General features: G+C 62.2%; 2 protein-coding genes across 2 annotated transcripts in view; both read right to left on the reverse strand.

Moving 5' to 3' along the window:
• KLHL30 (kelch like family member 30) overlaps positions 1-5,816 on the reverse strand; it is a 12,748-nt gene extending 6,932 nt beyond the window's left edge. The window contains exons 1-2 of the mRNA XM_007941532.1: positions 5,043-5,816; positions 1,296-1,431 (exon numbers count right to left, since the gene is read on the reverse strand). Coding sequence (XP_007939723.1) covers positions 1,296-1,431; positions 5,043-5,816 — 910 coding nt within the window. The remainder of the gene's footprint in view (positions 1-1,295; positions 1,432-5,042) is intronic.
• A 9,527-nt stretch (positions 5,817-15,343) lies between these two features.
• ESPNL (espin like) overlaps positions 15,344-27,208 on the reverse strand; it is a 28,949-nt gene continuing 17,084 nt past the window's right edge. Inside the window, exons 6-10 of the mRNA XM_007941546.1 lie at positions 21,277-21,385; positions 19,913-20,025; positions 18,880-19,071; positions 17,987-17,994; positions 15,344-16,892 (exon numbers count right to left, since the gene is read on the reverse strand). Coding sequence (XP_007939737.1) covers positions 15,344-16,892; positions 17,987-17,994; positions 18,880-19,071; positions 19,913-20,025; positions 21,277-21,385 — 1,971 coding nt within the window. The remainder of the gene's footprint in view (positions 16,893-17,986; positions 17,995-18,879; positions 19,072-19,912; positions 20,026-21,276; positions 21,386-27,208) is intronic.

Below are 27,208 nucleotides of genomic sequence, written 5' to 3' on the forward strand. Positions count from 1 at the left end.
CCCCTTCCCTCCCCTCACTCATGCAGGCTTTCTGAACTCCTTGACTGCTTCTGGGCAGCCAGGAGTACATAGGGTCGGACACAGGCCTGGCAGCCGGCAAGGCAAGTTCGAATCCCATACCAGCCATGTGGCCGTGGAGAAACCCAGCCTCCATTTCTCCATCTGTGGAATGGGGTGCTCTCCACCTCACGGTGATGGGGAGCTACTCCCTGGACACCCCCAAGTGGGACATGCCTTCACTGAGTGAACGGGGGGCAGGGATGAGGGGTGCCATGAGAAACCAGAGCGAGGTGGCATGTGTGACGGTGGTAAAGCCCTACCCGCAGAAGCTTCCAGAAGGCCTGGGAGGCCTGGGGTATGCTCCCCTGGGAGGGCCTGGCTGTCGGCTATTTACAACAGCTTTTGGGCCATGCTGAGTTCTGGGCCTTCCTGGGAGCCTGCCAGGCTGGGCCGTGATGAAGCTGGCACAGTGGGCAGGACACAATGTCCCCCTGACTCATGTCTGTGTCACCCCAGGGTGGGACCACCCAGCAGTCACCATCATTTGCCTGCCAGCTGACCCCCCCCCCCCGCCAGGCCTGTGGGACAGCTGTTCCCAGGTGGGGCCAGGAGACCTCATCTCCTGACGTCAGCCCCAAATCCTCTCTCGTCAGCCCCTGACCCGGGGCAGCTGCCAGCCACTGATACCATGGGGGTGGCTGGCGACCTGCCTGGGTGCCCAGGACCCCAGCCAGCCTCACCAGAGCCTTCCAAGAGCTTCCCACGGGCCAACAAGGCCAGTCCTCTGGCGCCCCACTGCCCAGCAGAGCCCCGCTGCCCAGCCCTGGCACCCCGACCAGGGATGAGGCCGCAGGTGCTCACCATTTCACAGATGAGGAGGCTGAGGCGCAGGGAGGAGACGACCTGGTAAAGGGCCAGAATGGCACCCCCACTTGGAGTGACCCTAAACTTGGGCTCTCACCTCCTCCAAGGCTGCCTGCACCCTCTTGGGCCACTGTTCTTGCCTGGGGACAGGGCAGGGTCACCAAGGGGAAGAAGCTGCCAGGCTGCCCACGTTTCTGTGGGCCTCCTCCCACATGGCATGGGCTGAGCAGTGGGGGCTGGGCCCTTTACACAGGCCTGCGGCCAGAAAAGACCCTCGTGGAGTTCTGGCTGCTGGGGGCGCCTCCCCCTCACCGCGGCCCCAGCATGCACAGGCACGGGTGGGCAGCTCCCGCTCCACTGGGGGGCTGAGCCCAGCCGCCTGAGTGTGGGCACAGGGGTGGGCGCGCACTGGGCCTGCAGGGGCTACTCACTGGCCTTGGTGTTGTAGAAGGTGAAGTTCGCGGGGTGCGGCTCAGGTTCCTCGCCAGCCTCCTCGTCCTCCTCCAGGGCCCGCCCTCCCACCACCACCAGGACCTCCTCCAGCTTCTGAGGGAGGGCCAGCAGCACCTGTCGGGCCAGGAGGGCTGGGCTCAGAGGGGCTCCAGGCGCTGGGCAGGCCTCCTGGCATCTTCCAGGCAGGGTGAGGCCTGGATGTCTGGGGTATAGCCGTGGGCCTGCGGGTGTGCCTCTGGGCTGCATGCATGTGAGTGGGGTCGGGTGGGCCTCAAGGTGTGTGAGCATATGTGTTCATATGTATGTGCATGTGTGAGCATGTGTATACATGCATGTGTGTCCACATAGATGTGCATGTGTGGATAATGTCAATGTATATGCACATACATGTGTGTATATGCATGTATGTGCTTTGCACAGGTGTGTACACATGTGCCCATGTCTGTGTATATATGTGCATATGTATGTGTATATGCACATGTGCATGGGTTCCTATGTAGTGTACATATGAGCATGTGTAGGCATGCACATGTCTGCACATACATATGCATGTGTGGATATTGTGTGTGTGTGCATACACGTGTGTGCATGTGTGCATATATGTATATACATCTCTCTGTGTGCTTACACAGGTGTGTACATGTATTTGTGTCTATGCATATATGTGTGCATGTATATGCATATGTGCATATGTGTTCACGTACTTGCGCATATATGACCATGTGTGAGCACACACATGTGTGCATGTATGAAGGCATGCATGTGTTCCTGTCCACACACATATACATGTGCATCTGCACACATGTGCACGCACATATAGGTGTATGCGTGCATGCATACGTTCACATCCATGTACACATAGATGTGCATGTATGCATCCACGCATGCATGTGCATGTATATGCATGTGTGTACATGTGTGTACCATGGAGCTGATGCTTACAGCAGATGCTCAGCAGTCCCATGCAGAGTGGGGGACCGCTGGCCCCATATGCCCTAAGCTGCTCCCCTCAAAGCAGTCCCTACATACCTTCTGGAGGTGGAGCTGCACTCATCTTTGAACCTGTCCCTGATTCACCAGACCTACCCACCCCAGGGAGTCCCTGCTTCTTGGGGGCCCAGCAGGCCACACTAGGATGGCGGCTGGGGGTGACTGCTCAAGTCGTTCCATGTTGGCTCTTAGGAAGCCACTGTGCATGGCATCCTAGGCCCTGGGGCCCCACCCTACGCTGCCCAGACTCCCCACTCCCCCGGCCTGAGAACCATCCATCTCAGCAAACCTCTGTCCCCAGACTCAGGCCCTGGACAGGGGCCAGCAACTGACCCTTAGCTCTCCTCGTCGCAGCCCCACCCCTCTAGCCTCATCAGAACCCGCTGAGGTACAAACACTTGAACCGTGTATCTGGGGGGAGCTGCTGGCCCGGCCTCCGCGCTGGTAACGGCTGTGGCATTTTCTGGGCAGGTCCCTCCTTTCCCCTCTGCACACCCTCTTCAAGACCCAGCTCAGATGCTGCCCCGCCAGGCTTCCTGACTGCTGCCCCTTCTGAGGCTGCCCCCATCCCGGGCCTACCACAGCCCCGCCCCAGCCCCAGTGCTGGCCTGAGCTCTGTTCCCAGGTGGTGGCTCCCGCGGGACACAGCTTGTCTTATCACTTCTGGCCCCCACCCCTCACACCCAGGGCCTGACACACACAGGACCCACCAGTATCTGAGGGGTGAGTCATAGTGCCTGCACCGGGAACCAGCTCAGCAGACAGACTTGCAAGATTAGGGGTCCCCTTAGGGGTACCCACTCCTTACTTTCCCTCCCTAAACAGTGGGGTCTCCAGGGCCTCCTGTTATGGATTGAACTGTGCCCCCAGAAGATATGCTGCATTTCTACTCCTGTTCTGATGAATGGAATCCTGTCAGGAGATAGGGCTCTCCTTTTGCAGGTGTGGTAGTTAAGTTTGCATGTCAACTTGGCTGAGACTGGGGGCAGCTGGATGTAGTATTCCCCATGATGAGACTGGTAATCACTTCCATGGTGGAATCTACTGTGAGCCACTGAGTAGCTGCCTTTGGGATGTGGTCTGCTTCCTGTATATAAGGAGAAGCCTTGGGAATAGTCTCTAGCTTATGGCACACTTGGACCCTGCATGGAGCCACGTTGTTCAGCAGCCTGCTGTGCTCTGCCGACCTTGGGACTTTCAATGGACTTGAATGGATGGCCTGCGGTGTGGTTTGATAACATCGGGACTATGCCATTTTATTTGTCAACTTGGGCTTGTCAGCCTCAGCAGCCAGTAGCTGCCTGAGTGAAGAGATGCCTCCAGGTTTAGTGGGCCAGGAGCAAGGGCAGAGCTGCAGCCCAAGGTCGAGGGGGCTGTCATCCAGCCCCTAGAGCCTGGCACTTTGAACTCGGACTTAAAGCCTCCAAACTGTAAGAGAATAAACTCCTATTTGTTCAAGCCTCCCACTTGTGGTATATTCCTGTCAGGGTGGCACTAGGGAACCAGAGCAGAGGTCATGCTGGAGTAGAAGTGTCTCAATCCTAGTCCCCTCTGAGGGCTGTTTTAGAAACGGGAGCATACTCACGGTCAGAGGAGGCAAACAGAAGGCACCACGTGGCATCCGGCTACAACAGGGAACGGCAAGAAATGCCTGGGGCTATGGGAGCCAAGAGCCCAGGCAGTGTCCTCCCCTAGAGCCAGGGAGCGGGCACAGCCCCACCGACCCTTGGAGACAGCACACTTCTGTTCCTCGAAGCCGTCCGCCCCATGCGTGGGCTTCCTTCCAGTGGCCTACCTTAGTCTCTCAGGCTGCTGTAACAGCAATGCCACACGTGGGTGGCTCTGACAGACGGACGCTTTCTCACGGTGCAGGGGGCGGGAAGTCTGACTCCAGGGCGCTGGCTCTGGGGAAGGCTGGCTGTCTCTGACTGTCCCAGTCCTAGGAGGTTGCCTGGGTGCCAAGGACATGCTCTGGTCCCGCTCTGGTTTCTCGGTGGTGGTATGCCCCTCCCTCTCTGCCCCTCTCTCCTCTCAGGTCTTGTGAGGTAAAGGGTGTTACAGGCCACATCCCAGGGAAACCCCCTACACCGGATCAGAGCTGTGACAGGATGTGTTACCTCCCACCCTTACCCTCTTACCACTGATTGGCTCATCACATCAGATCACTTCGTGGGGGGGTCACCATATAACTGTCAGATTACATCATGACATAACTGCCAAACCACTGAGATTAGTGGCCCAGCCACATATATTTTGGGGACACAATTCAATCCATGACACAGCCCAAGGATACCCATCAGGTCCCCGGTAACACAAATGGTGTTTACTTGACTAATAATCTAAAGGTAGGTGGTTAAACCCACCCAATGGGAGCTCTGGTAACATAGTGCCTAACGCACTTGACTGCTAACCAGAAGGCTGGCGGTTCAAACCCACCAGCTGCTCCTCAGAAGGAAGGTTGGGCAATCTACTTCCTTAGTGATACTGCCTCGGAAACCCAAGGAGGGGTCGCTAGGAGTTGGGGCCAACTCGACGGCACGTAACCACAGCAACAATGGTGCTGCTGAAGGTGCCTGGTGATTCAGCTCCCTAAAAATTACAGCTGAGGACACCCCATGAGGGAGTTCTATTCTGCAACACATGGGGCGCCAAGAGTTGGAATGGACTTGATGGAACGGATGCCCACACTGCTCCTCTCTCCGTTTCTCACGGTGGGAGCCCCCGCCCTCACTCACCGCACCGTGGCCCTGGGACAGAGCTGCCTGGCAGGCCTCGGATGCCTGGATCAGCGGCTCGGAGGCCAGCAGCTGCCGCATGCGGGGCTGGGGCAGGGCGTCCAGGTGCACCAGGCCGAGCAGCTCGGGCAGGTGGGGGGCCCGGGCCGGGGGGTCGTGGCGGACCCAGCGCAGCAGGGCCTCCAGGCGGCTCTGCTCTGGCTGCACCTGCAGCAGCTCGCTGGCCAGGCAGGCGGCCAGCCGCTCGCGGGGCAGCTGCAGGAACTCATCTTCTTGCGCCACGGCCTCGAAATTCTCCCGCAGGAAGGCCCAGGCTTTGGCCGCCACGCCCAGCAGGCCCTGCCGCTCCCCAAACTCACAGATGCCCAGGCAGTTGGTGGCGTCGAGCTGCTGCTGCAGGTAGCGGCCGCAGACCTTCTGCACGGCGGGAAAGTGGAGGTGAGCGGCCGTGCGAGTCAGGGCCTCCACGTTGCCCTGGGTGATGGTCAGCCGGCCCGTGTACACGAAGTCCACCAGCTGCGCCACCACGGCCGGCTCCACATCCCGCAGCTCCACGCGTGCCAGGAAGCTCTCCGCGAAGTCGCCCGCGAACATGGCGTGGAAGTAGGGGCTGCTCAGCGCCAGGAGGCTGCGGTGGCAGGGCAGCTCCCGGTCGCCCACCACCAGCGTGACGTCGGCCAGCTTGGGCTGTGAGCGCAGGCGTTGCAGGCCGTCCAGCATGTCCTGGGCGTGCGAGGGCACATGGAAGTCCAGGTCGTCAGTGTTGCACACCATGGCGCCAGCGCGCCCACACGTCTGTGGTCCGCCTGCTCACGGGAAGAAGAGTGGGCGCCCCACAGGCTCCTGGGGAGAGAAGGGGGCCATGGCAGCAAGGGGGGCACTCCTCACCCTCCGACCGGCTGTCTGTCCACCTCTCGACAAGCACTGCCTAACCACCAAGGATGTGGGGAGGGCTTTGTCCCCGCACTCACCGGACCCTCTGACCCCCTGCAGGGTGGGTGTTAGGTGTCATGGTGTCGGCTCTGACCCAAAGTGACCCTGTGTCTAACAACAAAGCCCTGCCTGGGCCTGCACCCTCCTCACAGTCCCTGCTGCGTGTGAGCAGCCACTGTGTCTGTCCACCTCATCAAGGGGCTTCCTCCTTTTCACTGACCCTCTACTTCCCCAGGGCCTGCTCCCTCCTGACAACACGACCAAAGCACGAGAGACGGAGTCCCGCCATCCTTGCTTCTCAGGAGCGTTCTGGCTGCACTTCTTCCAAGACAGCTTTGTTCTGCTTCTGGCCTCTGAGACCCTTCACCAGCACCGCAGGGTGAGGTGTCAGTCCTTCTGGCCTCTGAGGTCCTTCACCACAGGGTAAGGCATCAGTCCTTGTGGCATCTGAGACCCTTCACCACAGGGTAAGGTGTCAGTCCTGTCTTTTTTCTCGTCCTCCAGGTCTCACATGCATACGAGGCCATGGAAAATGCATGGTGTGGGTCAGGTGTAACTGGGATGTCGACCTAGTATGTTCCCATTATACAGCAGGAAGGGTAGGGCTCGGAGGGGAAGACCTACCCCAGGCCAGGCGTTTAGGGCACACGGGGCCAGTAGGAGGGCCCAGCAGGTCTGAGTGGCCTAGAGTAGCCCCTGTCCCTCAAGCACAGGGCTCCCTCTGCTCCCAGATTCAACATGGTTGGAAGGCATCAGGGCCATTTGAGGGGTGTCCACCCCACTGGGGCCCACCGTCTGGGCCTGCTGTGACCTTGGCAGGGGACTTGGGCGGGTCTCAGCCCTGTCTGGCCTCCCTGGCAGATGTGCCAGGGCCTGAGAGAGCACCTCATCACACCAGCTCACACCCACGCCGGGCCACGTCGCTGCACCACCCACGCTCACCCAGCCCTTCCAGCTCTTGTGAGGTGTTGCTCTGATCCTTCCTTCCACAGGTGGGGAAACTGAGGCACAAAGTGCTCAAGTCACTGGCCCAGGGTCACACAGCTACGAGGTGGTGGGATTCGAATTCAGAGCCACATTCCTCACGGCCGAGCGTAGACTTCTGGACGGGTCCAGCCAGGGAACTTTCCAGAGGGTAATTTTGAATCACATCCCAACACTCGTGTCCGTTTCTGAGTTTAGTGAGGTAACGATGTGGAGCCCTGGGCACTGTCATCGACACACTCGGCTACTGCCTGGAGGGCTGGAGGCTCTAGTCCACCCAGAGCTGCCTCGAATGAAAGGCAATCTGGTGCCTGAAGAGAAGCACCCGCCGGAAACCTCACTGCAGCGTTCTGTCCCGACACACGGGCCCGAGTCACGGTGCACCTTGACAGTGACCGGCTTGTTTTTATTTCTCATGCTCTGGATGATTTTATCCTAAGAGAATTGCCCCAAAGAACTACAGTATGTCCTGAGACGGGCTCACCCGCGGCAGCCCGAACGCCGCACAGCAGAGCGACATGCGTCCACCAGGGGCACCTCACGGCGCTCAAGGGGAGGAGGCGCCCTGGAGACACAGGCTTTGGGGGGAAGAGCGGATGCGGGGGACGGAGGGACAGAGCCCGGGGAAGGGGGCCGGCGGCTGCGAGCCCATGGAGAGGGACGAGGAGGGGCTTGGATGCTGGCAATGAGCGCTCCAGGCCTTCCCCCTCCCACCGACCCATCCAAGGACCCAAAGCAGGGGTGTACCCTGGGTGACTGTTCAGGGGCTCACCGGGCGGTGGGCCCGCCGTCCACGCCCCTGAGGTCCACACCCCTGCCAACCGCCCCTGCGGAAGGCGGCTCTGCCCTCCTCCGGGCCTGTTGGGCGAGGGGGCCTGCCTCTGGCCACCCACGGGCCTCACATTCCAGCCATTGCTATGTGCCCTCTGGCCAGCTGCTGTGATGACGGGGGCCAGCGGGCGGGTGCGGTCAGCCACATTCCGTGGGCCCTTGGGGCGCCTGCTGACACCGGCCGGCCTGCACCTCCAGCATGGCTCAGGGCTGCCACCCTGCCTGGGCCAGGACGGAAGAGGACCCAGCAGGCGAAAGGCCCCAGCCCAGCTGCAGCCCAACCAGCCCAGGGTCTCGCCCCACCTGCCAGTGCCTGCCTGCTGTGGCCCTGGCTGCAGGCAGAGTGGTCCAGCCTCCCCCCTACACGGAGGGGAGCTGCCCACTGAACCCCACCCCATCCCGAGGGCCCGGCTGGGCCACGTGTGGGGTTCTGTCCCAGAGGCCTTACTCCTGTGATCTCAGTAGTTTGCGGGGCCGCCCGGCCACAAGCCCTCAGCCCCGTGCCCCCTGTCCATGTCCCCACCTCCTCTCCAGAGCCCCCGAGCCTACCTCTCAGGCGGCCCCAGACACTGGTGCGGCGGCCTCAGGCAGACAGCGAGACTGCCAGGCGGGCAGAGAGCAGCGGGAGGGCTTGCTGGGTGGCCACGTGGGCCGAGGGGTATTTTTAGCCTCTGCCTGTTTCAAGGGGGAGGGCAGCGGGGATGGGACGCAGGCGACTGTGGGCTCTGAAGGCCTCCCGGGGCCCTTGTGTGACCTGCAGCCAGGACCAAGGGCGGGAGACACCTAGGGCGGGGAGAGCCGGGCTTCTCAGCCCGAACCATGTCTTAGCCTGAGCATGCCCCACCTGGCGCCCCCGCGTGCCTGGGCTCCCTCTTCTGTGAGGGGGACAGCGGGAGCCCAGTGCCCAGGCTCATGAAGGCCGGTGGGGCTGGGTGCGGGGACCCACGGTCACTGGCCTCACTGTCACTATCGAAGGGCCCCATGCAGCCCTTGCCTCTCGTTAAGCTGGAAAACGTCACTATCAGGAATAAATGCAGGCTGGTCAGCCAGGGTGGCTGTGGGGAAGTCTTTGGTGGTAGGAGGTGGAGTGAGCAGACCCCCCAGGTGTCCCACCTGCTGGGGACAGCATGGTTGGACCTAAAGCCACTCCCCCACCTTGGCCTCTGAGCTTCCCTGGGTGCAAAGATGGCTGAGCCAGGGGTCATTTGAAGACCTGGCAGCGGCTGAAGCTTCCTGCGGGGGTCTGGATGACGCAGTCCTGCAGGAACCCTGCAGACCTTGAGGGGGGTTGGGGGCAGCACCCAGCGGCCTGCGAGGTCCTCAGACAGCTCTTACACCGACGGTGGGGCCCAGCACAGCCTCCTGCCTGAGGGGCTTCTGAGGTCCAGGAAAGGAGCTGTCAGGCTGGGCTGGGGGTGGGCAGTGGGCCCCACGTGCTAACGAGAGCATGCCCGGGCACCAGGTGGGCCCGACATACTAACGCGAGCGTGCTCTGGTGCACTGGGCCTGGGGAGGGTTGCAGAGGTCAGTCTGACTGGGGAGAGGATTGATGATCTCATGGACCAGGGTGGCCCTCGTGGCCCTGGGATGACTGTCCTCACAGGATTAGTAATTTCTCAAGAGCCTGGGGGTGTCATGATGGGCAGAGTATGGGGACAGATGACACCTGCATGCCGACTGCCGACCCTGCTCTGTGCTAGGGACGTGGGCGTGAGCAAGGGAACCATAGTCCCTGTCCCGGTCCTCACAATGTTTGCAGTCTAGTTGTTGTTGTTGTTGTTATGTGCTGTTGAGTCAGACCTGACTCATAGCGACCCCTCCTTGGGTTTCCAAGGCAGTATCACGATGGAAGTAGATTGCCCAACAAGTCTAGTTAAGACACTCACTAAACAAATTAGGACGATTCGTTGTCCGATTACAAATTCTGAGGTGGTTCCATGCTCCTCTCACTCACCAGTTTCCGGGGTCCACACTTCCTTACCCAGCCCTAAGGAGCTCTAGTGGTGTAGTGGTTAAGGGATTCGGCTGCCAACCAAAAGGTTGGTGGTTCAAACCTACCAGATGCTCCGTGGAGACTATGAGGCAGAAGGTTTCTGTGAAGATTTACAGCCCTGGAAACTCAGTGGGGGGTTGCTATGAGTCAGGATTGACTAGACGGCAGTGAAGTGTTTTTTTTTGGTTACCCAGCCCCAGAGTATAGCAGACTAGCCCAGCCCAGTTCACCCAGCCCAGCCCCATCCCTTCTTCCTGGGCTTGGTGTCTAGGACCATCACGGGGAGGACAAGGTGTCTGGCTTGCCAGAACATGAAGGGTTAATGGGTTCCCAGCTCAGGCTGGAGAAAGCAAGGACAGGGGACTCTGATGACAGGTCGCTGTCACGGGGAGCTGGCTCCCCTGAGGGAGCAGAGCGGTGTGCCAGCAGTGGACGCCCCGTGGAGCTGGGAATCGGAGACTGGCACCTCAGATGGCAGGTCAGCACGAGAAATCCAACACCAGGGGTTCATCTGGGAGCCTCGTCACCAGACTGCCGTGAGCCAGGCCGTCTCTAGAAAGACACTGCTGCTTTCAGCTGGTAAAAACTGTCCACAGCGAAGCACTTGAAACAGAAGTCAAAAGGCAGAAAATTCCACCAGTACAAGGTGGTCACCTTGACTGTGCGGTATCTTCCCTCCCACCCTCACTAGCCCCCAATTCAGAACCAAACCACGTCGATGGCCTAATGTCCCTTGTCACGTGGTATATTGTGGCCCCATTACACAGCCTGATATCAGGTATCCCGACCCTGAGTTTCACCCACGGCACCACACCACACTTCAAAAATCTTCTATGACTGCACATTCAGGTGGTTTTTCATCTGGGACCACTGTGACTGACATGGTGTCACTGCTGTGCCCATATCCCCAGAATAGATTTGGAGCGTGAAATCACCGAGTCAGAACACGTGGCCACGTGCAGAAGCCCGAGCCACATGCCAGCCTGCAAGTCCTCCAGCCTGAACGTGCGAGCACCCACTCCCCACAAACCCACCAAACCAAACAGTAGCCGTTGACCCCACGTTTGTGAGAGTGAAACGGCTTCACAGGGTTTCCGAGGGCCCTGTCCTCTGGGAGCCACATGACCAGGCCCTTCTGAGCTGCTTCTGGGGGCACCCCACTGCCCGCCTCTCACTCAGTGGTCAAGCACTCAACCCTTGGCATCACCAGGAATTCCAGCAGGCGGTCAGACTGCACCTTCCTCTCCCGGCATCTTCCTTCTTCTGTCTCTTACTCCCCCTGGAATCCATTTGTGGCCACTATTGTTGTTGTTAGGTGCCGTGGAGTCAGCCCCAATTCATAGCAACCCCAGGTACAGCAGAATGAAACACCGCCCGTCCTGGGACAGCTCCACGATCCTCACTAAGTGTGCTGGTTCCCTAGTGCCGTTCTGACAAGAATGTTATCACAAATGGGATGGCCGTAACAAACAGGATTTTATTCTTACAATTCGGAGGCTTTAAGTCCAAGTTCAAAGTGCCAGGCTCTAGGGGCTGGGTGAAAGCCCCTCAACCTTGTGGCCCAGCTCTGCCTCCTGCTCCCGGCCCACTGGAGCTGGAGGCATTTCTTCACTCAGACAGCTGCTGGCTGCTGAGACTGAGAAGCCCCAAGGTTGACAAGCAAAAAGGCACAGTCCCAATGTTACCAAACCACACGGCAGGCCACTAACTTAAGTCCATTGTAAGTCCCAGGGTTGGCAGAGCTAGCAGGCTGCCGAGCGACGACATGGCTATAAGCGTGCCATAGTCTAGAGACCATTCCCAAGGCTTCTCCTTATAGGCAGGAAGCAGACCACATCCCAAAGGCACCTACTCAGCTGCTTGTGGTAGATCCCACTATGGAGTTGATTGCCAGTCTCATCATGGGGAATAACTACCACCAGCTGCCCAGCCACTCAATCAGGCCCAGCCAAGCTGACACACAAACATGACCACCACACTAAGCTTGACCCCACTGTCACAGCCACTGTGTTGATCCATCTCGTTGAGGGCCTTTCCCTCCGTCGACCCTATACTTTGCCAAGCATGACATCCTTCTCCAGGGAATGGTCCCCTCTGAATATGACCAAAGTAGGCGAGACAAAGTCTGGCCATTCTTGCTTCCAAGGAGCATTCTGGCCGCACTTCCTCCAGGACAGATGTGTTCATTCTTCTGGCGGTCCACGGTACTTTCAGTGTTCTCCTCCAACACCACACGTCAGAAGCATCAACTCTTCAGTCTTCCGTATTCACTACCCAGCTCTCACACGCCTGTCAGGCGACTGAAAACACCTGGCTTGTGTCAGGCGCACCTTAGTCCCCAGAGAGACACTTTGCTGTTCAGCACCCGAAAGAGGGCTTTGGTGGCAGATCTGCCCCGTGCAATATGACGTCTGATGTCTTGGCTGCTGCTCTCACTGGTGTTGATTGCGAAGCCAATAAAATGAATCCTCGACAACTTCAATCTCCGTTTATTGTGATGCCGCTTAGGGTCCACTCGTGAGGATTTCTGTTCTGTTCTGCTGAGGTGTCACCCGTACTGCAGCCTGGGGGCAGCAGGTCATAGTTTCTTTCTTAAAATGGCTTCTCGCCGCGCCCAGCACTGTCACCGCGGCCCTTCTTGCCCCACGTCTTCCACGTGGGAAGTGCCGGCGTCCCTCCATCTGCTGGTCTGAGTGAGCGCACTGTTGGGTTTACAGCAGCAAGCTCTGCTCTCGTCTTTTTAACGACACTCAAACGCATGCACTGATCTGGGAGAATGTGTATCGTTACTGAGGAATGAGGAGGCCTTCTTTCTCCACATGCGACCTGCACACGTGTCTGATGGCGGGGAGGGCTCCCTCCAGCCCTGGGTTCGCCTTTGTCTGGGTCTGGCTCCCTGCAGCCCCCAGCATGGGTATCTGGGGGCTCTGAGAGCTCTGTGAGCGTTCTGCTGAGTGGCCGACTTACAGGTATCGATCCCCTCACAGCATAGAAGGTGGCCTTGCCCCGCTGGCCCCCACCTTCCTGGACAGCTGTTCCTCTCAGGTGAGCTGCTGCCAGGGTGGGTTCCCACGTCCTGGGCGGGAGAACCGTCTGGAGCATTGCAAGAAATCCAGCCTCCCCAGACCCACCCCAGCTGACGGGGGTAGACCCCTGGGGCAGCTACGTGTTTTCTTAAGTCCCCTGCAGGCAGGGTGCCATGGAGGGCTTAGGGGTCCCCTTGACTGCCCCAGCAGGGTGCCTGCTCCCAAGCCTGGCTCTGAGCCACCTCGCTCTGCCCTGCAGCCCGACTCGACCCCACCTCCTGGAACCCAGGAGCACCCTGACCTTTGCAAGGCCCAGGTGGTCTAACCCCTCAGCTGGGAAACTGAGGCCCAGAAGCCATGGAGACACTTGCCCATGGCCTTGGTGAGCAGCAGGGTCCCCGTGCTCAGTGCTCTCCCCAAGCACCTGGCAGAAAGTGACCTCCATCCACCTACCTGCCACCCAGCATCCATCCGGCAGGTGGCACATGACGAGGCCACTCTGGACGGCAGTGAAGCCCCCAACTCCTTCTGACACCACAGCCCGAGGTACCCAGCCCTGCCCTGCGGCTGCACCCCTCCTGGGCCCGGGTAGCGTCAGTGCCCGTGGACCAGCCTTCCTCCATCACCATCTGTTGGCATTCGGGCCAAGAGCCAGGGCCTCCCTCCCGGGGGTCCGTATCCCACAGCCACTGGAGGTGCCTTGGAACCTTGAGACATTGGCTGGCTCAGGCAAAGCCCTTCCTAACGCTTGTGTCCCGGGTCAACGCTGCGCCCCCATGTGACAGACCAGAAAGCTGGGGCTCCAGGGGCTGTGGGCCATGCCACCGGTGTGTCTGTGGCGCTGGGATGCAGACAGGACTGTGCCTGTGTGGTGTGGGCACAGCCAGCTCCCCGGGGCTGGTGAGTGTCACCAGAAATGGGTGTCTTTATTTCACAACCTCAGAGCCAGCTCTGTTCACCCACAAGGGTCCCCAGCAGTGGAGGCGGGCAGAATGGCACCCCAGTGGAAAGTGTCTGGACCCCTGCCCACAATGACACCCCCCCCCCCGAGGGTCCCTCCCGTGGCACCTGGGTCCCCTGCTTTCTGCTCCAGCCCCATCCGACAGCCAGGCTGCTGCCCTCTGAGCTCTGCCTGGTTCATCCAGGGCCAGACTCCTATTCTCCTACCTGCAGCCCCTCCCGTTCCCCATGGTGGGGCAGGGACGCTGCAGAGGGCTTGTCTTCCCTCCACCGAGCCTGGATTCTGCCTCAAGTGGCCTGGCTGCAAGGAAGTCGAGGCAGCAGAAGACACCAGGTGTCCTCGCCACGCACTGCCTGCTGGGCCTCTCCCAACAGCATGACCCCCTGCCCCCAAATCCTCACTGGATTCCACAGCCTGGTCGTGGCCCATACACCCGGCTGCCCAGGGCCTCCCAGTCAGCGGAGGGTCCGTGGGGCTGGAGGCGGCTGGAGGAGACACTCGGAGCTCCTGGCAGGCTGCCCCGTTCTCGGGAAGTCTTCTGAGAGCGGGACTCTCTCCTTGGCTGTCCCTCAGCCCCAGCAGCCCAGGCCCCGCCCAGCAGGGTGACGTGTGCACAGTTCAGGGGCCCACGTGAAGCCCTGGCTCCTCAGGGTCCAGCAGCTTGTCTCTGGGGCTGGCACTGGCCCCTCTGCTCAGAGCCCCCATCTCCCCATGGGGGCTGTGTCTCTGTTCCCCTGGCCTGCAGCTGGGGCTCCTCGGTGGTCCACGGTGGTCGGCTGGAGGACAGGGCCTCCTCCAGGCAAGCAGGGCTCCCTCCTCACAGGGAGCCCCCCTCTGGACCGGGCCTCCACGGCGCCTGCAGGTGGGTTCTGGGCTGCACCTTCCTGCGGGCAAGTAGCTGGTGTGGCTGCATGTTTGTGAGTACAAGCCATCATCTCCCTGACTCGGAGAATTCAGGAGGGCAGTCGGGTCTGGAAGGCAGGCCCCCAGGTCACGGACTCCCCTTCTCTGCATCCCTCAGCCCTCCCATTTCACAGATGGGGAAAGAGGAGGCCCAAGACACCAAAAGAACAGAGGCAGGACCAGGGCCTAGGGCCACTGCCCCAGACTCAGAAACTGGCTGGACTTAGGCTCTGCACAGGGCAAGGCCCTCAGCCCCAGACAAACAGAAAGATGGGGCCCTCGAGGGGACACACAGACACTAAAGGGGTCACAAGTGGGAACCAGGGCAGGAAGACGGGCTCAGGTTTGCATCTCAGGAGCAAGACTAGACAGACAGGTAGGCGAGCCCACAGAGGGGCCCCAAGGCTGGGATAACGAGTCCTCAGACTTCTGGGCCAGATCTGAGAGCCTGATGGCATTGTGGGGTTCAGTGTGTGTGCGGGGTCTGTGAACCTGGATGCAGGAGAGTCAAGCAACACCTGTGACAGGTGCAGACCTAGAGAGGCACTAGGCCCACAGGTACCCGTCAGCAGCGCCTGGGGCTTAACTGAGCACCGATGGGTGGGCTGTGAAGGAGGGAGAGGTGAAGATGGCCGCACCCCACACCCTAACCCGGAGGCAGGACCCCGGTTCACTCTCCTAAGTTGAACATCTCAGCCTCCTTCTCCTTCCAGAAGGCGAAGCTCCGGTCAATGTAGCCACAGAGGTCCCCACTGCCAACACTGTCCCCCTGAGTGCCTGGGCCCTGGGCCTCGGGCTTGGGGCTGGTGCTGGGCGCTGTGGCGGGGGGCAACGGCCCGAGCACGGTCAGGCCGGACTCGCGGCCAGGCTCCGTGTCCCAGGTGCTGCTCCGGTGGGAGCCAAAGAAGCGGGCTTTGATGTCCTCGAAGCCATCAGCCCAGGTGCGGCGGCCGGTGGCCACCTCGTCGGTCACTGCCTGGTGGAAGGCCCGTCCGGCCTCCCAGCCGTGCGTGCCCAGGTGCTCGAAGACCTCGAAGCAGAGCAGATGGCGCGTCCTGCGCTCCTCAGGCGGCAGGTCGCACCCCAGGAGCTGGAAGTAGCCCAGCATGAAGAGGTCCAGCGAGAGGCTGCCGTAGGGCCGCGGCGCCCCGTCCACGTGGGGCAGGAACTGCTCGGGCGACAGCGGGCCGTGTGGCCGCCGGCTCAGCCTGCGCAGCTGCCGGGCCGGCACGTGCGCCATGATGGCCTTCCAGGTGCTCAGCAGGTGGCTGACGACGCCATGCTGCTGCCACAGGTGGCCAAGCCGTGGGCCCTCGCGGGGCGGCGGGGTGGGCGGCAGGGGGGACTGGGCGCAGCGGGCCGCCAGGGCCCTGCAGGCGGCCGTCCTGAGCGTCGGCACACAGGCCGACTTCTTCCAGTGACTGAGGAACAGCGTGACGATGCGCTCCTTGCGCAGGGCGGCCAGGTCCAGACTCGGCGCCATGCCCGCCTCCCACGGGGCCTCCTCGCAGCTGATGCCCGAGTCGCTGGCCTCCTCGGTGTCGCCCGGCCCGGGCTCTCCTCCCCCGGGGCCACCTCGGGGCTGTGGAAGGGCCATGCAGCAGCCTTGCAGACACTGCCCGGGCTGGCTCCCGGGCTCACAGGGCACTGGGCCTGGAGCGCACGGTGGGCCGGCTGGGCCGGGCTCGAAGTTGCCGCGCAGCGTCCGCACGGACACGCCGCACTCCTGGATCTCGCGCTGGGCCGTGTTGCATGGAGGGCTGCCTGGGGCCCCCGTGGGGGCAGCATCCGGGGGCTGCTCGTCACTTTGCACCAGGCCGTTGACACCCCGCAGCAGCCGAGCCATGCTCCGCGCCAGCCAGGCGACGTGGGTGCACCAGAAGGGCAGGGCTGGCCTGCTGGCCGCCGCCGCCCGCTGAGCCGAGCCCTCAGGCAGTGCCTCCGCCTCCTCGCCCTCTGGCCCGGACGCCCGGGGCAGGCAGTGGCTGTTGACGGTGATGGTGCCCAGGGGCTCGGGCAGCAGAGCCTGCAGTTGGGCGGCCAGCCGGCCCAGCTCGCTCTCGTACTCCCCGCGGCGTCGGCGCAGCCGCAGGTCTGCGATGTGCTGTTCCAGGTCCGGCAGGTCGTCTTCCGTCAGCAGCTCCCCGAAGGGGCCGAGGATGGCCTGGTGGGCCTGGGAGTACCTCCAGGCCGCCTGCCCCGTGGGCTCCGCGCTCCCACTGCCCTGCCGGGGATGGAGGGGGCAAGGTCACCAGGGCGGGGTCCTGCCAGGGGGTCGCTCCTGGGGTGGCCTGAGGCCCTGGGGCCCTGGCCCAGCCCTTGGGCACCCAGCTGGGCCCTGGTCTCGATGGGAGGAGAAACAAGGTGCTTGGCCGGTACCAGTCCAGAGCTCGTGGCTCAGGGCAGGCCCCTCACCCTGTAGGGGCCCCTTTAACTCCCTCCCAAGAGGCTGAGATGCCTCTGCCCCCATATATTCGGAATCCCCTGTCAACTCCTCCATGTTTAGTCTCAGGAGTTCCCTCCTCAGCGCCCTTCTCCCCAAATTCCAGAACCTTCTGAGGTTAGGCAGCACCCCAGGAGAAAAGGCGGCCTCAACCACTCTGCTCTGGGCAGCCAATTCCATCCTCATCCTCTCCCCTGGGTGCCCACGGTCTGGGGGACACGCAGCTGCAGCCATGCGGTGCCGCCAGCTGGGAGGGTTCCTCCCCACCCGCACCCCGCGGAGGTGAGGCTGTCACCGACCGTCACGGGGTGGCCCAGGAACCAGGGTTGGAGTGGCACTCTCCCCTAGAGAATCTTGATCCCTTCTAGCTAGCAGGGTCTGGGGCAGGGACCATCACCGCCGGGCAGCCTGCCTGGCCCCGGAGGGTTGGTGCAGGGACTCCTGGCCTCTGCCTCCTGTGGCTATGGCCAGCCATGCTGTGCCAGCCTACCTTCCACTCCCCTGAGTTCTTGGCCTCTCGGTGGTCCTGGGCCCTCACGAGGCCCACCTGTGTCCCAAGGAAAGATTTTAAGGGACTTCCTGGCTGAGCCAGGGCCTGCTGTGCCCAGCCCTCAGCCCCACAGGCTGCGGCAGGGTGGGCCTCCAGGAACGATGGAGGAGTATGTGCTGTCCACCTCGGTAGCCCCAGGTGGCCCCCGAACACCTGCAGTGTGGCTGGTGTGACTGAGGCATGGTTTTCCAGGCATTGAACTTCCTGTCACTGAACTCGGGTGTCGTCGGATTGGACAGTGCGCTGGACCATGGGCTGTGGGCACGTGGCTCAGGTACAGCGGTGGGGTCCCACGCTAGAGCCTCGGGGCACACAGCGGCCCTGGGTCCTGATGAAATCCAGGTCCAATCACAGCATCAGGAGTTCAAGGCTGCCCAGGCCTCACAGCCCATGACGCCTGCCCCGCTGCGCCTGCAGGGTCTCCCTCAGCGCACGGGTTCACGCTGCAGGACTGCGCAAACCGCTCCCGTTGCTGGCGGGAGCTTAACCCAGAGCCCCTTCCCTGAGAGGCCGCCCTGACTGGCTCTAGACCAAAGCCCACCCCCTTCCTCTGCATGGCTATGCCCCACGGCCCTCAGTGACCCCCAGGGACTGACCACCTGACCTGCCAGGACACCAACTGCTCTGTTGGCAGGTGCCCGGTGCAAGTGAGCCGACTACTAAAGGCGTTCACTAACGCAGTACACGGACCACAGCTCTAAGCAGGTGGGGGCACTGTGCAGCCCCCTGGATCCACTACAATCACTGTCTCGGAGAAGAAGGGAGGTCACAGCGGGCAGACAGAGTAACTGCGTCTGGAAACTCCGACTCCCAGCTCTGCTTCCTGACCCCTCACCTTGAGTTTCCACCTGCCCCGGCCCAGACCTTCCGGGCCCCGCCCCCTCTCCGGGCCCCACCCCCTCCCAGTACCGCCCTCTGGGCCTCGCAGCTTCCTGGCCCCGCCCCCTCTCCAGGCCTCAACCCCTCCCAGTCCCGCCCTTCCCATTCTCTGGGCCTCGCCACTTCCGGGCCCTGCCCCTGAGCCCCGCCTCTTTTCCAGGCCCCACCCTCCCCACTCTCTGGGCCTCGCCCCTTCCGGGCCCCACCCCCTCCCAGCCCCACCCTCCCCACTCTCTGGGCCTTGCCCTTTCCGGGCCCCGCCTCCTGTCCAGGCTCCACCCCTCCCAGCCCCGCCCTCCCCACTCTCTGGGCCTGGCCCCTTCCCGGGCCCCACCTGGGCCTCGGGCGCCCCCTCGGCGCTGAGGCGCGCCTGCAGCTTCCGCACCATCACCTGGCGCTTCCACTCCGGGATGGGCCGGCCGCGCTCGTCCTGCGTGGGCACTAGCCCGTCCAGGTCACCCGAAGGCAGTGGGTCCGGCTGCAGTGCTGCCAAGCCGTCTGGGGCGTCAGCCGCCCACTCGGAGCCCTGTGCGTAGGCGAGGGTCACGCGCTGCAGGGCCCGAGGGGACCCGATCCCGGGTTGGGGCAGGGTGGTCCGGGGAGGAGGGGCGGCAGGGAGACCTCAGACAGCCCCGCAGCCCCCAGACTGATGGTGTGAACGCCCTGAGGGCACCTGGCCGAGCCTTCCGGGAACGCTGCTGGGGCCGGGTGACTTGGAGGGGTCCCTTGCTCAGAGGGGCATCCATGAACTGCTGCCCCCTCCTGTGCGCGGCCTTCCCTACAGGCTGTGTCCGTGGGCGGACAGCGACGCAGCAAGGTCTGGCGGCCAGTCCCGCCCCGCAGGACTCGTCGGTGCCTTCACCTTAATGTGTGCGTTGTAACGCCTGGCACTGTGTCCCACACTCCCTCGCACACAGAACATCTCAGAGTCCCTGGACCTGTTGTGGGAAAGGCCTCTCTCTCAGGCCCCAGGAAAGAGGGAAGTCTCAGGGCTGCTGGGAGCCCTGAGGAGGGCAGTGGCCCCTGGCCCACCCTCCCACCATAGCCATTTCTCTGGCCTCGTGGTGGCAGCTTCCAGGGAGGTGTGAAGCACCCCTGAATTCAGAAGTCAGACAGAGAAAGGCACCCACATTTTCCACAAAGGGGTGACGGGCTGTCTCTGGGACATGCCTCATAGCTGCCCTGAAATTCTCCTCCCCTCAGAACCCCAGGGGTGTCCTCAGGAGCCAGTCTCGGAGGGCCTGGGGTCCGCCCTGCTCCAGAATGACTCTCAGCCCACCTAAGGGGAACCCGTGAGGGGGGGGGGGGCTGGGCTTTGGCATTGCTGTGGAACTTGGGAGACGGGGACCCAGACAGTAGGGACGCACCATGGGGACAGGCATGGCTCTGGCGGTGACCCTTGGGGGGGCCATGCCGGTCGTCTGCTCCCTGGGAGAAGGCGGGTCAGGCTGGCCAGGCCAGGCTGGGCTGAGACGTGCTGCTGCTGGGCCCAGAGTCACGGGGGCTTCTGGAGAGGGCGGTGGGGGGGAGTGGGGAGTAGAGACCTCAGAGAGCCCCGGCTTGGGGACAGAATGCACCCCCAGGGACTCCACCCCCGAAGCTCCCCTGTCACTGAGGCCACAGCACTTCCTAAAAGAGCCCAGGCTGCAAGAAGGGCCCAGCCAGCCCTCCACCGAGCGTCCTCAGGGCCCAGCGTGGAGTCACACACCCCTGTGCATTTTCTGCTGGGTCAGCGGGACCCCGGCATCTGCGTTTCATCCCACTTCCCCATCCGGCCCCTCAGGCTCCACCCTGGACGGAGCTAGAAAGCATTATGTTGTACTGCCGGGGACGCGGCAGCCCTGTGGGGACCCTGAGCTCAGGCCCTTATTGTCCACCACACGCACACGCGTGCATGCCAGCGGCCTTGGGGTGTTTTTGCCACAACCCAGTGTAAGCAGCACACCCAGCCTCACACCCGGACAGGCCCACACACAGCCGTGTGATGTAGGTGTCCTGAAGGGTGTCCCCCATGCTCCGTGGGGGCCTGCCGGTATTTCCACGCTGTCCCACTCACTCCGTTTTCATAAATGCTGGCCATACCCCCAATGGGTGGTGACCTACAATTTGAGGGCAGTCGCTGCCCCAGGCTGGTCAGAGACACCACGCAGTCTGCTAGGGCTCCGGCAACAGACGCCACATGGGCACAGTCGAGGGGCTTCTGGCCAAGCAGAGGTCCTGAGAGAGGACGAGGGGCTGGGGCTTCCCAGGGTCGCCCAGGTAGGAGGCCAGGCCTGGGGCTCTGAGGGTCCCCATGCTTAGATGGGACGGTGGGCCCTGGCTGGGGCTGGTTTTGAGGGGTTCAAAATACTGTGGAGGACGTTAAAAAAAAAAACCCAAAAAACAAACTCACTGCAGTCGAGTCAGATCCGACTCACAGCGACCCCTCCTTGGGTTTCCAAGACGGTATCACTACGGAAGTGGCTTGCCCAACCTTCCTTGTGGGGAGTGGCTGGTGCGTTTGAACCACCGGCCTTTACGTTAGCAGTCAGATGCTGTGGGCACTGCGCTACCACAGCTCTCCCCTTAAGACTTCAGAGGAAACACTGGAAGACGTTTGCGGGGAGGGGGTGGAGGGGCCACCCAGCTGGTCCCGAGTGTCCTGTGGGCTTAGCTCCCTCCCACCCCGTCCCTCGAAGGAGCAGGCCCTGAACCCTGGAGTCCTGCGTGGAGACGGCGACAGTGTACTCACGGCTGGGGCTCCTGGGCCCTGAGCGCCTTCCCTCCTCCATGGACTGCCGGGCAGCTGACAGCACGGGAGGGGGGAACGGTGGGGGGGGGGGCGTCACCAGCAGAGGCACCTGCGGGTGGACAGGCCTGGTCAGTGAGGCCCCGTGGCACCCTGACTTTGCCTGCTCTCAGCTCTGGCAGGCAGCGAGGGCCCGGTGCAGAGGTCCCACAACGGTGAGGCCTGGCCGGTGTCCCTGGGGAGGGTGCAGGCGGGCATGTGAGCAGGGGCGAGGGTCCCGTCTCTCCCATCTGCTCCCACTCTCCCTCCACGCTGGGTGACCAGGGGCTCCCCAAACACCCTGCCCCGCTGTCTGGGTGCCATCACTCACTGTGCCGCCCCCCACCTTGCCCCTTGCCCGGGAGAGCATCCCTGTCCCAAGGCTTGGCTTCAGGCTCCGCCGCCCAGGCAGTGTGAGCATGCACCTCATTTTGGCCTTATAAGGCATGCATGGACACGTGCACACGCATGTGACACACATGGACACTCACACATGCTCACACGTGACATGTGCGTGCACACACACACATGCGTGACCATGCCCTGCCCTGTCCCTGACTGTGCTGAGATGACCCAGCCTGACCATGTGACTCATTTTTGGGTGGACGGCAATGGACCAGGGTGGGGACCATGTGCCCAGTAGCCAAAGTCACAGGGCCTCACCCCCATTTTCTGGTGAGGACTTGGCTTCCTGAGTCCAGGCCACACAGTGGTGAGTGGACCCTGACCCCAGATGGATGCCCAGCTGACTTCTCAGAGAGCCATCCCCACCCTGTCCTGTGGACTTGGAGAGAGCAGGCGCCACAGCCGTGCTGGGACCCCCTAGAGGTGTGGGCACCCAGAGAAGCCTGCCCGGCCCCTGGGCAGGGGCACCTACAGATTCAGGCGGCTTTGTAGCCCGTAAGCAGGGCTGTGTGGCTGTGAGCTTGCCCCAGGGGGGCAGGGCCGAGGCTGGGGGCCTGGGGCACCAGGCCCACAGCCCCCCAGATCAGCCCCTAGGAGCCCGGTGTGGGGCATCCACGCCCAGCCCCTGCAGGCACCCCCCTCACCAGCCCCTCACACCGCCAACCATTGGGCAGCCCCCAAAGCCGCTGACTGGAGAGCCCTCCACTCTGTCCCCATCATAGGGTATTCTGGCACAAGGGCTGGTGGTGGTGCCCCGCACTCCCGCCTCCCTGCTTCTCCAAGAGGCTCTCAGCCACCTGGGCTGCCTCCATGCCGTCCTCGTGGAAGCCGTCTTCCCTTCAAGCTCGACAGCTGAGAATGAAAGTGGCCGGACCCATCTCCAGGGACGCCTGCTCGCGCTCCTGGGAGCAGTCCACCCTGGGGGTCAGTACGATGCTCCCCAGCCCCTGCCGGCAGTGAAAGGCAGAGGTGGCCCTGCACTGGGGGCAGGCAGGTTGCTGCAGAGAGGCCTGGCCGATCAGACACCTGGCCGATCAGCCGCCATTTCGGGCTGTGTGGCTGGGCCAGGATCATGCAGGAAGCCACGCAGAGACGGCCCAGGGCTCGGCAAATTCTCAGCAAGGTGACCAGGCCCGTGTGCGGCGTGGCAGGGCCCGCCCGGCAGACCCCTGGCCTCCCTGAGCCTCCCCTGGCCCGCTGCTGAAGCAGTCACGCCTCTCGGAGAGAAGGCTGTGGGTCCCCAGGAACGGTAGCCGGCAGAGCTGCCCCGGCTGGGACACCCTCAGGAGAGCCCCAGTCCCGCTCCGCCCAGGACCCCCTGTGAACTCCCTCCCTGCGGGGGGCTGCTGGCGAGGCAGAGAGCGAGGCCCGCAGTGTCCGGGCAGTCACTGCGGCCACCCTGGAGCGGGAGGTGGACTCGGAGCCCGGCGGCGCCCGCATAAATATTTAAAGGCTGAGGTGTCGGGTGGCCAGGCGGGCTTGGGCTGGGGTGTGGATCTCTTACAGGGCGCAGGGGCCAGGAGAGGGGACCCCAGAGCCTGGCCACGGCAACCCTCACAGGAGGCCCTTTCTAGAGAGCTCGTCAAGAGGGACCCTTCCCCCACCCTAGCACAGTTCTGGGCAGAGGTGGGAACCAAGGCCGAGAGCGGGCAGGAGGCTTGCGCGGCCCCCCTGGGACCCTGACGGGCCCAAGGGTCCCTGTGTCCTTTGGCCCGGAGGCCACCTCGGCAGTGGTACCAGAGGAGGGGAGGCAGGTGCGTGGGCCGGGGTGGGAGCAGGCTGGCGGAGGGGCGGCACTGGGGGGCTCTCGGCTCCCACACATCCCGCTCGACCTGCCCAGAATGTGGTCACAGACCACTCCTTCCGGGCTGTTTCTCGGGGTGGTGTCTGCTGAGGGCCAGCCCCAGGGAAGACAACTTGTTACCACTTAATATAAAAGGGCGGGCCCCCTGGGCTCAGGACACCTAAGCTTTGACACACACAGCACCCCTCGGGCCACTCTGGGACTTGGGGGGCAAGAAGAGGACCCACAAGGGGAGCTCACACTCCCTGCTGTGTTGAAATAAAGTCCCTGGTGGCACAGTTTGTGTCCAACTGCTGACCTGAACGGGGGCGGTCTGAACCCAGTGGTGCTGCGGAAGAAAGCCGTGGCAATCTGGTCCTGTAAGACGATAGCCGAGGAGCCCCAGGGAGATGTCCCACCCCACGGCACAGGCCGCCATGACGTGGGACTGACTCAGTGGCAATTGGTGTGTCTCATCTGGGTTTGGTCTCAGACCCAGGAGTCCCGGCCTCCTGCCAACACCAGGGATGGATGGTGGGCTAACCCGTCAGTGTTGTTAACCCCAGAGCCAACAGAGAACCCAGGGACTGGCCGCCAACTGCCGGCCAGAGGACGACCGGGCACCACGTGGGCCCCTCCCTGCCAGCAGGGCCGCCCGGTGGCCTTCTCTGCCCCCTGCCGGGCCTGGACGGTGCCTCTCCTCCCCGCCCTCCACCTAGGAACCCTCAGACCTGCCCCCCCCCAGTCAAGTCTGCTCTCAGGGGCAGGTCAGGGACTGACCCTCCATCCCCCAGGGCAGACTGAGGGGCTGGGGGCAGCAGCAGCCCCCTCATCTGGGGAAGATGAAGGGGACAGAGAGTGGGGCTGGGGCTGGGGGTGGACTTGGACCCGCGCCCCCCTCCCTGGCCTGTCGGTGAAGACCCTGACAGCTGCAAGGCCGTGAGGGGCACGGAAGCTCGCGCGGGGCTCAGCTGACGGCGAAGTCGTCACCACCTGCCTGAGGACGATGTCTCGGAACCCTGACGGACACACGAGTGACTGCAGGTGTCCCAGGGGACGGGGAGACACGTCCCTGTGGCCCATTCACTCAGGCTGTGGGCCACCCAATCTCGCAGATTCCAAAGGGGCAGCGGGGCTCAGGCTGCAGCCCTTGGGTTTGCCGCTGCCCCCGGCCCCGACCCCGGCCCTGGGCTTGGGTGCACCCGGGGCGGCCGCTCTCTCACCCCGTGTTTTCGGTGAGACCCAAGCTGCGGCATGTCGACCGTGCCTTATACATCGAAGACGCCTGCCGAGCCGGGTTGCAGGCTCGTAATGCCACCCAGGCCGAGAAAATCACGACCCGGGTCAGCGACGCGCTGCTGAGATTCGGTCACCACCTGGGAGGCGGGGCCCCACCCCGCCTGGGGGAGGAGGCAGCGGGCGAGGCTCTCGGCCTCGGTTTCCCCATCTGTGACATGAGGTTCCTAAGGGCTAACCCGCTCAGCAGCACTGCAGAAGGCAGGCCTGGGAACCTCTGCCACAAGGATTACAGCCAAGGAAACCCGACACACAGCTTTGCCGGCCTCTTGCCGATGGCCCGGAGCACGGAGGCGCCAGGAGTCAGAATGGACAGGAGCCGACAAGAACAAGGCCCTTCGGACCCAGGGGAGGGTCTTAGCCAGCACCAGGGCCATGGAGGCTCGGAGCGCTGCCGGTGTTTCCGGCAGATCTCCTTGGCTCTGCGACCCCATTTTATGGATGAGAAACCGAGGTACTGAGCTGCTCAGGACCTGAGAGCCCAGGAAGAGCCAGCTCCAGCCCCCCCAGCCCCCCAAAGCCCAAGATCTCCCAGAGCCCACCTCCGTCCCTCCTCCGCCGCCCTGCCCAGGACAGGCCATGGAAGGGTGAGGGTGCCTCAGGGAGACTGAAGGCTGGGCTCCACACACAAGCCCTGCCACCCAACAGATCTGAACTCAGAGCTGGCACCATAGCCATGAGCCCAGAGCCCAGGCAGGCCTCGGGGGGTGGGGGAGGCTGAGGGCTGTCTCTAGGCCCTTCTAGCTCCTGCCCCTGTCCCAGTTCAGAGAAGACCAGGTGAGGAGCGGAACCCAGGGAGGGGCTGGGCTTGGCAAGGTCTTGGCCACAGGGAGGGGGAAGGAGGAGGCCCAGCTGGGCTTGGGTGCCTCGAGGTCCCAGAGGATACACCTCCCACGGGGTGGACCCGCCACCACCTGCTTCTCTAGGGACTCAAGTCCTGGCAGCAGAGACTTTCGTGGGGACAATGACAGGTTTCACTACCTCTTCTGGGGCCGGCGGGAAGAGACCAGTGTGGCCACCTCTGAGTGTCTGTCAATACTTCCCTGAGTGCAGCTCCTCGCCCCTCCCCCCAGCTGAGCAGGCACCCAGCGGGTCTGGGGGGGTGGGAGACTCCCAGCCATTGGCAAGAGACTGGCAGCCCTGCTGTCATACGGTGCAAGTGAGCTGGGACCTGTGCCCCTCCCTCCCCTCTCCAAGCAGCCTCCCAGCCCCCGGGAGCCTGGGGCATCATGAAGTAGGTTCGGAAGCAGCCAGGTGGGCGAGGGCGGACCACCACCGCAGGCTGGGGCAGGTGGCTCGGGCCGGGGGTGTGTGTGCCCGGGGTGGGGAGTGGGGAGACTGTAGAGACAGCATGTGGGGTTAGGAGATCTGGAGCGAAGGGGACTATTGGGACTGAATGGTTGAAGTCTAACCCCTGGACCTGTCAACATGACTTTGTTTGGAAATTTCTGCTTTTGTTAAGTTAATGAGGTCTATTGGAGGTCACTTCTGAGTTGTTTGTTTGTCTCCAACTCATAGTGACCCCATGGACAAGAGAACACAGCCCTGCCCGGTCCTGCGCCAGCCTCACAATCCCTACTACACCTGAGCCCATCGCGGCAGCCACCGTGTCAGTCCATCTTGTGGAGGGCCTTCTCCTCTTTCATCGACCCTCCACCCTACCAAGCATGATATCCTTGTCCAGGGATTGGTCCCTTCTGATAACGTGACCAAAGCAGGTGAGACAAAGTCTGGCCATTCTCGCTTCCAAGGAGCATTCGGGCTGCACTTCCTCCAGGACAGATCTGTTAGTTCTTTTGGCAGTCCACGGTACTTTCAGCATTCTTCACCAACACCACAACTCAAAAGCATCAACTCTTCTTCGGTCTTCCTATTTCATTGTCCAGCTCTCACAGGCATATGAGGTGACTGAAAATACCATGGCTTGTGTCAGGCTCACCTTAGTCTTCAAGGAAATATCTTAGCTCTTCAGTACCTGAAAGAGGTCTTTTGTAGCAGATTTGCCCAATGCTTTACAAAGTCTGATATTTTGACTGCTGCTTCCATTGGTGTTGATTGTAGAACCAAGTAAGAGGAAGTCTTTGACAACTTCAATCTTTTCTCCATCTGTCATGATGCTGCCTGTTCGTCCAGTTGGGAGGATTTTTGTTTTCTTTGTATTGAGGTGTAATCCATACTGCAAACTGTAGTCTTCAGGCTTCATCAGTAAGCACTCCAAGTCATCCTCACTTCCAAGCAAAGTTGTGCCATCAGCGTATCACAGGTTGTTAATGAGCCTTCCTCCAATCCTGACACCACGTCCTTCTTCACATAGTCCAGCTTCTCGTATTATTTGCTCAGCATACAGACTGAACAAGTATGGGGAAAGGACAGAACCCTGACCCTCCCTCCCTGATTTTAAACCATGAAGTG

This window comes from Orycteropus afer, unplaced genomic scaffold (assembly GCF_000298275.1).
Source record: "Orycteropus afer afer isolate SDZICR_OR568_19922 unplaced genomic scaffold, OryAfe1.0 scaffold00006, whole genome shotgun sequence".
In the NCBI taxonomy this organism is placed as follows: domain Eukaryota; kingdom Metazoa; phylum Chordata; class Mammalia; order Tubulidentata; family Orycteropodidae; genus Orycteropus; species Orycteropus afer.